Source organism: Hyaena hyaena, unplaced genomic scaffold (assembly GCF_003009895.1).
Source record: "Hyaena hyaena isolate Hyena2069 unplaced genomic scaffold, ASM300989v1 scaffold_154, whole genome shotgun sequence".
NCBI lineage: Eukaryota > Metazoa > Chordata > Mammalia > Carnivora > Hyaenidae > Hyaena > Hyaena hyaena.
Genome location: NW_024080786.1, coordinates 2,673,511 through 2,690,407, shown reverse-complemented (window position 1 = coordinate 2,690,407; position 16,897 = coordinate 2,673,511). Strand labels below are relative to the sequence as shown.

The 16,897-nt window shown below is 37.5% G+C and overlaps 1 protein-coding gene across 1 annotated transcript in view; it reads left to right on the top strand.

The window, feature by feature from the left end:
• Positions 1–16,897, top strand: part of CIR1 (corepressor interacting with RBPJ, CIR1) — a 45,953-nt gene that overhangs the window by 7,550 nt on the left and 21,506 nt on the right. The window contains exons 3-7 of the mRNA XM_039239172.1: positions 2,795–2,868; positions 3,694–3,704; positions 3,794–3,858; positions 4,664–4,712; positions 5,625–5,742. Of these exons, the coding sequence (XP_039095103.1) occupies positions 2,795–2,868; positions 3,694–3,704; positions 3,794–3,858; positions 4,664–4,712; positions 5,625–5,742 (317 nt within the window). The remainder of the gene's footprint in view (positions 1–2,794; positions 2,869–3,693; positions 3,705–3,793; positions 3,859–4,663; positions 4,713–5,624; positions 5,743–16,897) is intronic.

Sequence of the window (16,897 nt, the reverse complement as noted above, 5' to 3'; positions counted from 1 at the left end):
GAAACTAGGTTCGGGATACTAGGTGTGTTGATTGCTTCTCAGTTTGGTTGTTCAAATGCAAATTCATAAGTAATTGGTGATATGCTATGGTTTTTTAATTTCCTTCATTGAGAAGTGTCCTTGATAGCCAATTTTGTTCTTTAGTAACCTAATTTTTCTCTTGTAAGTTTTTCCTGCCATAGATGTTTCTTGATGTTTATGAATATTGATTCCTACATACTCCTTTTAAAGATAATAATAATGTTTATTATTCTGATTAGATAAGAAAAGATTTATTGGGATGTCAAAAAAATCTATACGTTCGCTCTGCGTACAATCAGCAACAAAAATAATAATAGTTTTTACAGGTTTTTAATTGAAATTAAAATGCCAATATCATAGCTGTCCTTTTTATTTTATATACCTGTTGAATTTTGCATGAAATGGAAATTGGATCTTCCAGTTTTGATTATGTGTTACTTTTATGTCAGTATAAACAAAGTGGTTTTTGTAGGGGTAAAATATAATATTTTTTTAAGTGCACAATTCACAGCGTTACTTACATTAATAGTGTTATATACCATCACTACCATCTATTTCCAGAGTTTTTTCCATTACACCAAATAGAAACTCTATACCCATTTAACAGTAACTCCCTGTCCCCCCTCCCTTCAGCCCTTGGTAACCACTATTTTACTTTCTAAGGTAAAAATGAATTTGCCTGTTAAAGGTGTCTCATATAAGTGGAATCATAAAATATTCATCTCTTTGTGTCTGTCTTATTTCCCTTAGCACGGTGTGTTCAAGAATGATTCATATTGTAGCATGTATGAGAATTTTTTTTCTTTTTATGGCTAAATAATGTTGTATTATGTGTGTATACCATATTTGGTTTCTCCATCTGGACACTTGGGTTACTTCTAGCTTTGTGCTATTATGAGTTACACTGCTAGAAACATTGGCCTGCAAATATCTATCTGTTCAGATCCCTACTTTCAGTTCCTTTAGGTATGTACCTAGGAGTCGATATCCTGGATCATATAATAATTCTGTGTTTAGCTTTTGAAGAACCATCAAACTGTTTTCCATAGTGGCTGCACCATCTTATATTCCCGTCAGTAGTGTACAAGGATTCCATTTTCTCCATATCCTTATCAATCTTTCTTATTGTCATTTTTTTTTTTAATTTTTAAGTTTATTTTTGAGGGAGACAGAGTGAGTAGGGGGAGGTGGGGGGGGGGAGAGAATCCCAAGCAGTTAAGGAGCCATCGATCAGCATAGAGCCAATCGTGGGGCTCAGACTCACAAACTGTGAGATCATGACCCGAGCCAAAACGAAGAGTTGAACGCTCAACCAACTGAGTCCCTCAGACACCCCATTTTCCTTTTTTTTTTTTTTTTTTTTAATAATAGCCATTCGACTTAGTGTGAAGTAGTATCTTATGGTCTTGATTTATACTTCTCTGATAACTAGATGTTGAGCTTTTCTTTCGTTGCTGATTTTAATTTTTAAAATGTTAATTTAAGATATAATTTGCACACTTGTTAAAAGTGTATGTTGTTTTAAGTATATATATTTACAAAGTTTTGGAGCCATCACCATAATCTACTATTAGGACATTTTCATCATCTGAAAAAGAAATACTGTACCCATCAGCAGGTACTTCCCATCCCACACCCTGTCCTTCTACTTCTCAACTTTAAGCCATCACTAATTTACTTTCTGTCTGTATAGATTTGCCTATTCTGGTCATATCATATAAATGGGATCATACATATAAATGGTCTTTTGTGACTGGCTTCTTTCACTTAGTATAATGTTCTTGAAGTTGATCTATTTTGTAGCGTGTATCAGTAGTTCATTCCTTTTTATTGCAAAATAATATTCCATTGTATGAATATAGATCCTGTTATCCTTTTTCTCTCTTCCATTTTTTTTTACAGTTCTTTATAAATGCCACTGGAAATGAGAGAATTATAATTATGTAATCCTTTGTGATTGCCTTTTTCAAATATAAGCGGAAATTCTATTCACTCTTTAGCTTTCATCTTTATTATCAGTACTTTACTTGGATCTTATGAATCAAAACTTTAATTCAACCAGTCATTCAATTTATTGCAGAGCTTTAAAAAAAAAAAAAGTCATAGCATATCTCTCTAAACAGAACCCAAACTGGGAACTTTCAGTGTTGAAACAGAACTTTTTAAAAAGAAAATGATTTTTGAGGTGCAACAGACATTGATTCCATCATAGTAATTAACCTGTTGTAGAATATCTTTAAGCTATTCTCTTTTCTTTGGCCTCATCAAAGAATTTGATTCTCCTATTGACTTTGACTCTTATTACAAGCATTAATTGGATTTGACTTTCTAAAGAAATTCCAGAGAGACTCATTTTTCCAAAACTTTTGATCCCTCACAATTAAGAAAAAATGTTGGCATTATTTAACTTAATTCCAAATTTAGCTGGCATATAGGATTTCAAAGCTGTCATTATTTCCATAGCATTTCAAAGTTTAAGAAAAGCATGCGAGAGTGACCATGGCATTTTCCCCCTTTTCTTTTGGGAGGGCGAGGATCTCTCAGGTAATGAGAAAGTCTCAGAACTTAAAACCAATTACTAAAGGGGCAGGACTGTTTGCATTTCCATTCATGTATTTCAGATGTTATCTAATCGGTGAAATAAAGTTTTAGAACTTTCTAACAAAAATATTTTCTCTTAATTCCTTTAGGGATTTTGGAGATGGAGAACAGTTATTCTGTAATTTTTCCCCCTACATAAAATTGTTAACTTTATATTTCTTGTTTCATTTAGGTTGCTTATGGGAGATGAGCGTGTAAAGAATGGCCTTAATTTCATGTATGAGGCCCCACCAGGAGCTAAAAAAGGTACTTGCCTCATTTCCTTTTTTTTTTTTTAATGTCTTTAATGTATTTGCAACTAAAGATAGAACTACTATGACAGACGTTTTTGAAAAGTTGCTCTTCATCTTTTAAAATTGCTGTTATTTTGTAAAGATAATTTACAATACAATTGAATGAATGCTAAAAATATTTTTCTAAGCTAGTAATATTTCATGATGAGTTTTTTTATTTAAAGAAAATTTGTTTTTAACGTATATTTATTTTTGAGACAGAGCACGAGCTGGGGAGGGGCAGAGAGAGAGGGTGACACAGAATCCGAAACAGGCTCCAGGCTCTGAGCTGTTAGCACAGAGCCCAATGTGGGGCTCAAACTCACGGACTGTGAGATCATGACCTGAGCCAAAGTCGGATGCTTAACCGATTGAGCCACCCAGTTGCCCCACATGACAACTTTTTTTTAATGACTTGGTCTTTGAAGAGGAAAAAATATCAACATCGGCAGAAGTGCATTTACTTTTTTATAATTTGTGTTTATATCTTCAGTTCTTACTGAATGTACTTAAGAATAGAAAGTATAGTATTCTGTCAGTGAAAAATATAAAAGTTTAGAAATTAGGGGTTAATGTACTTATTACATACTGTCTCATTCAATATTGTATTTATCCTTTAGTGATTTGAATTTTATCTTGTGAAAGAAGGGGAAAAAACTCAAACCAATAAATTCTTACAAGTTACAATTAAATACTATGACATCATCATATAGTATAGTGTAGATACCAGACTTTAATGTTGAAGTTTTTAACCTGACCTACCTTTTTTTTTTCACCCATATTTTGATACGCTATCAAGAAAACAAAGAGGTAAGGTACTATTTTCTGTGTTAAGATTTACTTGCAATAGATTGTAATTTAATGGAAAAATTGAAATATTTCTTAATGAATGTTTTTAGAAAGAAGAAACAGAAGGAGAGACTGAATACAAATTTGAATGGCAGAAAGGAGCCCCACGGGAAAAGTAAGAACTAGTTTTCTTTAGAGAGAAAATATATATCATTAGCTTTATCTGATATCCCACCTTATGTTGCCTTCTCATTCACTAGAGAAGGCAACTAATGTGAAAAGATATTTTACATGATTTGTCTTCTACAATTCATTTGATCATAGACTTTTTATTTTTTTTAATGTTTTTTATTTATTTATGAGAGAGAGAGACAGCATGAGCAGGGGTCAGAGAGAGAGGGAGACACAGAATCTGAAGCAGGCTCCAGGCCCTGAGCTAGCTGTCAGCACAGAGCCCGACGCAGGACTCAAACCCACGAACTGTGGGATCATGAACTGAGCCGAAGTCGGACGCTTAACCAACTGAGCCACCCAGGCGCCCCAATCATAGACTTTTTTTTAAGTTTATTTATTTATTTTGAGAGAGAGAGAGAGAGAGAGAGAGTGCGTGCACCAGTGGGTGAGGGGCAGAGAGAGAATAGGGGAGAGAAAATCCCAAGCGGGCTCTCCCATGATACAGGGCTTAGACTTATGAACGGCAAGATCATGGCATGAACTAAAGTCAGATGCTTAACCGACTAAGCCACCCAGGAGCCCCTTGATCATAGACTTTAATTTAAATCGTTTTTCATTTTTTTAATATCACAAATCATCAAACTGAACACTTAATATGAAATGGTGTTTGGAAATACTAAATGGATTTCATAGTTCTGTGTTATACATTTTATAACGTATTTAGAATTATAAAACTATTTTCAGAATAACTGCTGTTTATTAAATTGTTCTTAATATTGTGTTTGTACACTCTCTCTGCTTCACAGATATGCCAAAGATGATATGAACATCAGAGATCAGCCCTTTGGTATTCAGGCAAGTGACACATATTTTACTCTATAAGAATAATTTCTATTTAATAAATACTTCTTTTTGTTGTCCAAAAGGTATTTAAGCTGAAAAAGATCTCTATGGTTTTGATTTGTTAGTAAATCAAATCAGTATCCATTAGTAAGAGGACTTAGAGGAGAAAACATTAAGTGTAGTAGATTGATAAAAGACAGGAATCAGGAATTTCATGTCTATGTAGATTCCCTGTATGTACATCTGTTAAATTTGATTTTCTCCCATTTAAAAAAAAAAATAGGAATCAAAGTTTTGTACTGAGGGTTGTAATAATAAGGATCTCTGCAGTTTTCAGGAATTGAGAGAGAATTAGCTCAAGATCAAGAAAAGATATAAAAGTATTTTTTAAGAACTGGGACAAACTATCACCACAGGGTCAAATTCTTGTTAGAAAGAACATTTTTTGGAGTCCTGCCTTCCTTATTCACGTACGTATTGTCTGTGGCTGCTTTCTTGCTTACATTGGCAGAGTTGAGTAGCTGCAACAGAGACCTCTGGCCCACAAAGCCTAACATACTTAATATCTGGTCCTTTACAGAAAAAGCTTGGAAACTGAAACTTTAAGGGTTAACTTTTTAAATTAGAAAATTTAAGATTAAACCGTGATGTTATTCCTTTTTGGTATTTTACCTTTTTGGATAACGTTGTTTTGTTACCACCATGTAACAGTCAAAAAGAGATAGTGTTCAATTTAACTTGTAGGTAGAATTTGAAAGATTTAGTATCTATGTTAAATTACCAAAATAGTTACAGAGTCTCATTCCCTGGAAATCTTCTAAAAATGAGAGTTATTTAACTTAAACTCTGCCAGGGAGTAGGAATTTGAACATTGCCTAGAGTCTTAGTATTTTAATAGCTGAAATAATGTTCACTATTTCTCAGGTTCGAAATGTGAGGTGCATTAAATGTCACAAATGGGGTCATGTCAACACAGATCGAGAATGTCCTTTGTTTGGTCTTTCCGGAATAAATGCAAGTTCAGTTCCCACTGATGGCTCAGGTAGGCACTAGACATGATTTATTTGTTTGCTTTAAGAATATATACCAAGGACAAATGAGGAAGATAAAATAACATTTTTCTTGCACCTTTGTGGGTATTGTTTTCCTTTGGTTTGTTTGTTTTTGACAAAGATATATACCCAAAATATGGTGGTCAATAGGAAACTCATATATTTGAAATTTGAAATGCTTTGTGTTAGAAATAAATCTGTTTGTTTGTTTGTTTGCTTATTTATAGGGCCCTATAACCTGATTTTAAAAGTAAAAGATGGGCAAGGGGCGCCTAGATGGCTCAGTCGGTTGAGCATCGATTTTTGCTCAGGTCATGATCTCAGGGTTCATGAATTTGAGCTCTGAGTTGGGCTCTCTGCTATCGGCCCATAGCCTGCTTTGGATCCTCTCCCTCTCTCTCTCTCTGTACCTCCTCTGCTCACACTCTCTCTCTCAAAAATAAAATAAACATTATAAAAAAGGTATTAAGTATAGTTCATCAGGTTAGTAACCTAAAAATAGGAGGAAATGGTTCTTTCTCATATTTATGTTCTCCTGAATTGTAAATGTAGGCTGACTAGAAGACTCAGCAATTGCATCATTTTAGTTCAGAGATAAAATCAAAACTGAGTCTTAAAAGATGTTAAATATGTTAAAATCGAGTTTTACTTGAAAGTTGTTTACCTTCCTGCATATTACTGCCTACTTAAAAAAAAAATTGGTCTAATTTGATTTGGATCATTTGAATTCTTTTCATAAAAAGATATTAAAACTGAGAAGTTTTAAATTTTTCAGTGCCTTATTAGTATATTATTGAGACAGCCATACTGATCCAACTGTAGGTCATAATAAATTGTAATAGAAATAACATGTTTAATTAGCTCTGTAACCTTAAACAAGTTATTTCACTTTTGTGAGCTTCAGCTCATTTTAAAATAAGGATGATAGTATAACCAAGGAGAAATCTTCCATGACACCCCAGTATATCGCACATATACAAAGGCAGAACTGCTCTACGAAAGCACATGCTCTGGGCATGAAGCTCTAGCCTCTCGGCTTATCCAGCTGTGAGGCACTGCTGTGGACTCCCTGTGCCTTCTGCTGCCACCTCTGAGCCCAAGGTTCGCTCTCAGTCAGCATATGACTTTCAGGTTCTATTCAGTTGCTAGAAATCCTGCTTTCTTCCAGAGAGCCAAATGCAGCCTTTAGGATTCAGGATGCCAGTTCTCATATTAGGAGTTTAGGAACCTGATTGGCCCAGTTGATTACGCGATCATGGGACCGAGCCCCATCTTGGGCTCAGGTCATGTTCTCATGGTTTGTGAGTTTGAGCCCCGCATAAGGCTCTGTGCTAACAGGGTGGAGTCTGCTTGGGATTCTCTTTCTCCGTCTTTCTCTGCCCTTCCCCCACTTGGGCACACGCTGTTTCTCTCTCTCTCTCTCTCAAAATAAATGAACTTTTAAAAAAAAGTGGGGGGGTGCTCCTGGGTGGCTCAGTCTGTTAAGCGTCTGACTCTTAGTTTCAGCTCAGGTCATCTGCTGTTCATGCTGTGTGTCTGTGCTGACAGCACAGAACCTGCTTGGGATTCTCTCTTTCCCTCTCTGCCCCTCCCCACTTTCTCTCTCTGTCTCTCTCAAAATAAGTAAATAACTTAAAAATTAAAACAAAATCCACTGTCAAGTTTAACACTATTTCTCTCTCTCTCTCTCTCTCTCTCTCTCTTCCCCTTTTTTTAGGGAGGAAAAGAGAATACAAGCCAGGAGAGGGACAGAGGGAGAGAGACGGTGGGGGCGGGGCGGGGTGGTGGCAGGAATATTAAGCAGACTCCAAGCTCAGCACAGAGCCCAATGTAGGGCTTGATCCCATGACCCTGGGATCATGACCTGAGCCAAAATCAAGAATTGGATGCTCAACCCACTGAGCCACCCAGGAGCCCCCTGGCACTGTTTCTTCTTTCTTTCTTTCTTTTTTTTTTTTTATAAATAGTGTATTGTCAAGTTGGTTTCCATGTAACACCCAGTGCTCATCCCCACAAGTGCCCTCCTCCATGCCCATCACCCCCCTTTCCCCTCCCCCCCATACCCATCAGTCCTCAGTTTGTTCTCAACATTCAAGAGTCTCTCATGGTTTTCCCCCCTTCCTCTCCCCCCTATTTCCCACTTTTTTCTCCCCCATAGTCCCCCATTAAGTTCCTCCTATACATGCAAACATATGGTAGCTGTCCTCTGCCTGACTTATTTCACTCAGCATAACACCCTCAGGTTCCATCCACATTGCTACACATGGCCAGATTTCATTCTTTCTCATTGCCGTGTCGTATTCCATTCTGTAGATAAACCACATCTTCTTGATCCGTTCGTCTGTTGATGGACACTTAGGCTCTTTCCATGTTTTGGCTGTTGTTGAGAGTGCTGCAGTGAACATTGGGGTACATGTGCCTCTATGCATCAGCACTCCTGTATCCCTTGGGTAAATTCCTAGCAGTGCTATTGCTGGGTCACAGGGGAGTTCTGTTGTTAATTTTTTGAGGAACCTCCATACTGTTTTCCAGAGGGGCTGCACCAGCTTACATTCCCACCAACAGTGTAGGAGGGCCCCTGCCACTGTTTCTTTAATGGTGTTCTAGATGTTAAAATGGATAGAAGAAGTACACAGAATATTAAAACTGATTTTTTTCAATCCTTATGCCTCTAAAAAGATTAAGAAACTACATTTGAAGTAGAGGGAAACTATTTGCTACTGGTGAGAGAATGTTGGTACAGACCTTGGTCTGGCAGTCTCTGACAAAAGAATTTTCTACTGTTGACATCGTGCAGGTACTCTTAACATCCATGTACTGATGTTCCTTCCTCACCTGCCCCCACTCAAATGGTGAAAGGAGGCCCCAAAATAAATAACGCCCTAAAGAACATGGGAGTACACTAGGTCGTATGTGAGGAACCCATTGGCTTAAGTATTTCTGACTATTAATTTTAGTAGTCATAGAGATCTGGTGTTATACCTGAAAGGTATATATGTTTTCTGGAAGGGGTTGCATCTTCCTCACTTTTCCTTCATTCCAGCCTTGTGGTGCCCTTACAACTCCATCACTCCTATGTTGGCTGGGGGCAGGCAGTGGTAGTAGCTATCTTTGTTCCCCAGCCTAGCCTCACTTTGATCCTGCTTCTGAGAGAATGAGGATAGACTTGACTTAGCCTTTTATTTAGCAATCACTAGACTTGCTTTCATTCTTTTTATTTTTATTTATGTATGTATGTATTTGAGAAAAAGAGAGAGTGTGAGTTGGGGATGGGGAGAGGAAGAGAGAGAGTCTTAAGCAGGCTCCATGTCCAGCTCAGAGCCCAACATGGGGCTCAATCTCAGGAATCTGAGATCATGACCTGAGCTAAAATCAAGGGTTGGACGCTTAACCAACTGAGCTACACATGCACCACTTGATTCTTTAAAAAAAAAAAAAAAAAAAAAGATTTGTTGAAGCAATCTCTACATCCAACGTGAGGCTCAAACTCCCAACCCCACGATCAAGAGTCCGTGCTACCATCAGAGCCAGCCAGGCACCCCTGCTTTATCTTGATTCTGTATGTTATTTTTAAATTTTTTTTATGTTTACTTATTTTTGAGAGAAAGACACAGAGTGCAAGTGGTGGAGGGGCAGAGAGAGAGGGAGACACAGAATATGAAGCAGGCTCCAGGCTCTGAACTAGCTGTTAGCACAGAGCCTGACCTGGGGCTCAAACCCACAAACCAAGACCATGACTGGAGCTGAAGTCAGACACTCAACTGACTGAGCCACCCAGGTGCCCCAGTCTTGATTCTGTATTAGAAAGTCTATAACAACCAAAAGAATTTGTGCTGTTTATTTCATCTATTTTTAAAAGTATTGGAGGGGCACCTGCGTGGCTCAGTCGGCTAAGCATCCAACTTCAGCTCAGGTCATGATCTCACGGTTCGTGGGTTCGAGCCCCGCATCAGGCTCTGTGCTGACAGCTAGCTCAGAGCCTGGAGCCTGCTTCAGATTCTGTATCCCTTTCTGACCCTACCCTGCTCACGCTGTCTCTCTCTCTCTCTCAAAAATAAATAAAACATTAAAAAAAATTTTTTTTTAATGCAGGTTTTTTTTTGTTTTTGTTTTTTAAGTATTGGAAACAGTGAATTCAGATACAATGAAGCTAGTTATTAGCTCTTCTCCATCCATCCATTTATATTCATAAACCTTGGGGCTCCTGGGTAGCTCAGTCAGTTAAGCATCCGTCTTCAGCTCAGGTCATGATCTCACGGTTCATGGGTTTGAGCCCTACGTCGGGCTCTGTGCTGGCGGCTAGCTCAGAGCCTGGAGCCTACTTTGGATTCTGTGTCTCCCTCTCTCTCTGACCCTTCCTTGCTCGCTCGCTCTCTCAGAAAAAAATAAAACATTACAAATAAAAAGAAATTAGTTACATTTTATATATATATATACACACACACACACACACACACACACATATATGTATGTTCATAAACCCTGAGGTAATCATTTATACAAAATTTTTGGACCCCATTTATGATGGGGTTGTACTTAGTACTATTCTGCAGTCAAATGAACTTTTTCACAATAAAGTGAACAAAGTAAAAAAATGCTCTATTTTTTGGCTCCTAACCAGTTTTAAAATATATGTAACCCAACTTGCGATGTCTGCAAATTAGTGATTCTTTATCTGTATCCAAATGAGTTGAGCAGTAGGGTGGTAGAGGATAAAAAGTATTAACTTTACTGAAATACTATAGTTAACATTCCTAGTATATAAAATGTTCTTTCAAATCAATATGAAAAGATGAGCATACAAATGCAAAGGAACAAAGGACAAAAGGAGGAATCCAAATGGCCATTAAACCTGTGAGGACATTTTCAACAGCATTAATAACCAAAAAAATGAAAACTAAAATAATATATTACCTTTTTACCTATCAAATTTGGTAGAGATTTAAAAGAATACATCCAGTGTTGGAGCAAGTGTGGTAAAATGAATTTTAATCCACTGATAATAAATTGGAACACCATTTTTAAAGTCATTTGATGATAGGTATCAAAAGACTTAAAAACATCTGTATTCTTTTACCTAGAAATTCAGCTTCCAAGAATTTATAACAAGAAAGTGGGGGCTCCTGGGTGGCTCAGTTGGTTAAATGTCTGACTTTGGCTCAGGTCATGATCTCACAGTTCATGAGTTCAAGAACCACCGTTGGGCTCTGTGCTGACTGCGCAGAGCCTGGAGCCTGCTTCAGATTCTGTGTCTCCCTCTCTCTCTCTGCCCTCCCCTGCTTGTGCTCTATCTCTCTCTGTTTCTCAAAAATAAAGTGTTAAAAAAATTTTTTTAAGTAAAGGGGATTCATGGTCAGTCTCACCATCTGACAGGACATTGACATTTACGCTTCAGGTTCTCTTTCTCTCGCTTAGTGTCTGGAACTCTGTAAACAACAGATCTGATCCTTCTCTTTCTAAACATACTAGAACACAGTGATACCAAGACAGAAAATGCCTTTCATTACATTGGAATGACACAAAATAAACTGGGCAAGAGAACTGGATATTTATAAGTTCTGTGATGAAAATTAAGTTGGGTACTGTGATAAGAGGTAAATGGTGAGTAATTTTGGATTAAGCAGTCAGGAATGGCCCCTTCTGAGGAACTGGTATTAAACTGAGACCCAAATGACAGGAAAGCTGCAACCATGTAAAATCTGAGGGAAGAGCAGTTGGCATCCTAGAAGGAATGGCCTTTTTTGGGGTTTTTTTGTTGTTTTTTTTAAGTTTATTTATTTTGAGGGGCACCTGGGTGGCTCAGTCTGGTAAGTGACTTCGGCTCAGGTCATGATCTCATGGTTCGTGGGTTCAAGTCCCACGTCAGGCTCTGCTGACAGCCAGCTCAGAGCCTGGAGCCTGCTTCAGATTCTGTGTCTCCCTCTCTCTCAGACTCTCCCCTGCTTACACTGTCTCTGTCTCTCTCAGAAATAAATAAAACATTAAAACAAAATTATTTAAAAAAGGTTATTTGTTTGAGAGAGAGAAAGAGCACGTGTTGTGCGTACATGTGGGGCAGAGAAAATCCCAAGCAGGCTCCGCGCTGTGAGCGTAAAGCCCAGTGCAGGGCTGAGACTCAAACTGCGAGATCATGACCTAAGCCAAAATCCAGAGTCGGATGCTTGACTGCCTGAGCCACCCAGGTGCCCCCAGAAGTAACAGCCTTCTAGAATTGGGAGCTGTAGATTCTGAGAGGCAGTGTGCATAGTGGTTAGGAGCACAGACTGCAGAACTGTGGGGCTACCTAGATGCCTGATTTGGAACATCTGCTCTACCACTTAGTAGGCCTGTATTTTTAAGCAAGCTACATAACTACTGTGTGCCTCAGTCTGCTAATGTCTGTAACATAGATATTCTAGCATCTACCTCATACAGTGGTCAGGAGAGCTAAACAAGTTAAAACGTGGAGTGCTTGCAGTAGTGCCTGGCATATAACAGGCACTTCTTTTTTAAAATAAATTATAGTACATTCTCCCTCCCCCCAATAGGGTGAATAAAAATAGGTGAATAGAGCTGTATATCTATTTTGATGTTTAAGGATATACTAAGGTATATCAAGTAAAAAAAAAGTTAAGAAGCAATATTGTTTAAAACTATATAAGGCATCCAGTGGTTAAAAGTTAAAACAACTGGGGCACCTGGGTGGCTCAGTTGCGCGGCTGACTTTGGTTCAGGTCATGATCTCAGGGTTTGTGGGATTGAGCCCTGCATTGGGCTCTGTGCTGACAGTGTAGAGCCTGTTTGGGATTCTCTCTCTCCTTCCCCTGATGGCGCATGCTCTCTCTCTCTCTCAAAATAAACTTTTTTTTTAAAAAAGTTAAAATGGCCTGTATAAATCAAGTTATTTTTTTAGATCTGTAAGAATTTTTTTTCTATCTATTTTGAGAGAGCGCATGCTCGAGCAGGGGAGGGGCAGAGAGAGAGGGGGAGAGAGAGAATCCCAAGCAGGCTCCTTGCTGTCAGCGCAGAGCCAGATTTGTAAGGCTCAATTCCATGAATCGTGAGATTATGACCTCAGCCAAAATTAAGAGACAGATCCTCAACCAACTGAGCTACCCAGGCACCCCAAATCTATAAGATTTTAAATTTTTTTAATATTTTTTTTTTGAGAGAGAGAAAAAAAACACAAGCAAGGGAGGGGCAGAGAGAGAATCCGAAGCAGGCTCCAGGCTCTGAGCTGTCAGCACAGAGCCTGACTTGGGACTCAAACCCATGAGCTGTGAGATCATGACCTGAGCCAGAGTCGGACTCCCAACTGACTGAGCCACCCAGGCGCCCCACAAATCTATAAGATTTTAGAAGCTCTGCCTTTGATAGTGAAAGGGTGGCTCACTGAGTCCCCTCTATGAAAACTAACTCTTAGAACTACTAAATTTCTTTTTCACTTTATGACATAATTTTATTTGGTACTATGTATTTGACATCCTGCATATCAGCCATAAGTTTTATTTTTTGAACTTCTGTGTTCCAAGCTCATCAAAGATATGGGTTCTACTCCTAGTTTACAATCTAATCAGAAACATAAAATTAACCTATCACATAAGAAACAGAATAATTCTTGGCTGTTTGAGTTAGGAAAACAAACCTAGAGCATTGTATAAGAATCTATTTAATACAGAGTAACTGAGTGTTAATATGGGAGATTAAAATGAGCTTTGAAGAATTATTAAGTATGAAACACTTAGAAAGAAAGGCAGGCCAGAAAGAAAGACCAGAAGAAAAACAAGCACAGATTTTATCTTGGATGCATATGAATGAACAGAACCAGATTTGAATGACTCAAGAAGGTTTGCCATTGGATGCTTGCAGCCATCGTTTCCCAAACTTTCCAGATGTAAAGGATCACTTGAGTATTTTATTAAAGATATTGGTTTCCAAGCCCCTATTGAATCAGAGTACTGAGAAGAATCTGAGACTCTCACCCTGGAGGATGGTGATGATCTGAAAATTTGAGAAAATAGATTTAGGCAGAAATGACGCCATAGAATATTCGGTGTGTGTCTGTGTCTGTGTGTGTATGTTTGGAAAGAGAAAAAGCACAGAAGAAGCAAGTTGGTAATGTGCTGAAAGAGCTTTTTTTTTTAAGGGAAATGTTTATTTCAGCACCATTTCAATTTTTTTCTATTGTAAATTAAATATCCAGTCCTAGAGAAATGGCAAAATAAATTGTCGATATATTTATGATTCTGATAATATAATGCTACATGCATATACATTAGGACTGGAAGGAAACATGGAAGACTGAAAATAGTTAATAATTTGGTGAAATTACATGTGTCTCTCTTTACTTTTATATTAAAATGTGTGATTAAAATTGGGAAAGAAACTGGAGCACCTGAATTGCTCAGTCAGTTGAGTGTCTGACTCTTGATTTTGGCTCAAGTCATGATCCCAGGGCCATGGGATTGAGCCCCATGTTGAGCTCTACACTGTCAGTGAGGAGCCTGCTTGGGATTCTCTCTCTCTCTCTCTCTCTCTCTCTCTCTCTCACTCACTCTCTCTCTCTTCTCTCTTCCTCTGCTCCTCTTCCCTGCTCTCACTCTTCCTCTCTCTAAAATAAAAACTTTTTTAAAAATGGGAAAGAAACAAGATTTGGCTTTTCAGACATTGATCTCATGGTATTCTTGAGAAGGCTAATGTTTTCCTTTGTACTCCCGTATTAAATTTATTTTCAGAATAGTTGGAACAGCTGAAGAAAGCAAAGAGTTACTGGTGTGTTGTAAAGAGCATATTCATGATGAGAAACAACTAGCAGACTGAATTAATTCTTTGCCTCACTCTTTATAGAAAAAGGCATTAGGAAAATTTCCATTTCCAATATTTCCTTTAAAACTGACAAATTTAAGTGTGAGAACAAATACTGGTAAATACACAGGATATTTTTAATTTCTTAAATCCTGTATCATACTCATCTGAGAATATCTCAAAGCACTGAACTCAATGATAAAATCATGGTAAAAATAGATCAGTAACTTTCACCATCTGTGATACCACAGAAGATGATGAAAGTTACTGATCTATTTCTGATGCACTGTCAAGGTTGAGAACCATCAGCTTCGGCTATATATAAGAACAGTTGATATGAAATGAAGATTTCTTAATGATATGGATGTTTACAATATTTGGTCAAATTAAAAATGCAGGTTAAAAACAAAGTAGCCACATGGATTCCATTCACGTTTCTCTTGCTATCTTTAGGTAGGCATAATAGACAGATACTTGTAGAAAAATGTCTGGCAGGAGATAGACCAAAATATTAACAGTGACTATACATCTATAATTTTTAAGTGAGTATTATTTTAGAAGAATTAAAAATTTTGTACATAAAGTAAATTATTTAAAATTTCACTGCTCAGTTAATACGTTTGATGTTTGACCTGCGTTTAGCAGTGCCACTTAACTAACAGTAATAGAAACTCTTAAAGGATTCTGAAAAACAAACTAAAAAATGCTACTGTATCAAATAGGAAAGCAAATAATAATGATGTTATATTCTGAATTTGAATGCAATGAAAAATAAACTGGCCAATTTCCTAATCCACTTGCTGATTCAAGCTAAAAAAAAAAGTCTTTTCATTTTAAAAAATCACCTATTGAATAATGTCTCACCAGTGAATAGAGATTATTTTTGCAATAATGCAATTTCAGTGGATGTGGTTCTCATGGGATAATCACACCCCTGGGGTACAGCCTGGTGCCTGTAATCTCCCAGGAGTGTAATTATTTCATGATAACTGCACCCCCTGGCGCTGCATTATTTCTATTATGAAATTCTTAGTTTAGTATATAAAGTAGCTTACTTTGATCACTGGAAACTGCAAGGTGCTGTTAGAATGTTCCAGCTGTGAGGTTTACAGAGACCAGCTATAAGATTTACTTCTCCTTTACAAAGTTAAATTAGGCAATCAAAATGCTTCTTTTGGCTAAGCTGGTTTAGAATATCTTTTCTACTGATAAGATCATCTTAACTTTGTAAGTTTCCTGTACTCTGAAGTACATCAGAATTATACGTAAAATTTGCAAGCTTCAGTGGTGACTGAATGTTTATAAAGCATTTTTAAATTACAGTATAATTAAATGGACTGCCCACCTGCCTTCATGTGTACTCTTTGGCCCTTGTTCTTCTCATTGGCTCTTACCAACTGTATCTTACATTTTTACAATGAAATTCATGAAATGAAACATGAGTTTTTTTATTTTTTAATTTTAAAATAATTTCTTTAATTTTTATTTTGAGAGAGAGACAGAGCAAAAGCTGGGGCTGGGCAGAGAGAGGGAGATGCAGATCTGAGCTGTCAGCACAGAGCCCAACGCGATACTCAAACTCACGAGCTGTGAGATCATGACCTGAGTCGAAGTCAGACACCCAACCAACTGAGCCACCCAGACGCCCCAAACATGAGTCTTTTTAAATCCACAGGGTGGGTTTTCAACAAAGTAAATGGGGTGTTTTTGTTTTTGTTTTTGTTGCTTTCTTAATAGATTTAGTAGTTACATGTATCTGTATGCCTTCTACTTAATCATTTTGTTTCATTTCTTGTTTGTGCTTTTTCTTAATAGGCTTTATTTTTTAGCATTTTAGGTTCATAGCAAAATTGAGAGGAAAGTACAGAGATTTCCCATAATACCCGCCCCCCACAAATGCATAGCCTCTCCCATTATCAACATTGTCTACAAGAGTTGTGCATTTATTGTAACTGCTCGGCCTACACTGACACATCATTATCTCCCCAAACTCATTGTTTACCTTATGGCTCAGTCAGCATTGTACTTTCTGGAGGTTTGAACAAATGTATGATATGTATCCATAGTATAGTGTCATACAGAGGAGTTTCACTGCCCTAGAAATTCTCTGTGCTCCCTCCTCTGTTCGTACCTCCCTTTCCTCTAGCCTCTGATAACCACTGACGTTTTTCCTGTCTCCCTAGTTTTGCCTTTTCTTGAAGATCACGTACTTGGAATCTTACAGTATGTAGCCTTTTCAGATCAGCTTTTTTCACTTAGTAATATGCACTGTAGGTTCTTCCATGTCTTTTCTTGACTTATTTAATAGTTCATTTTCATTTAGTGCTAAATAATATTCCATTGTCTCGATGTACCATTGTT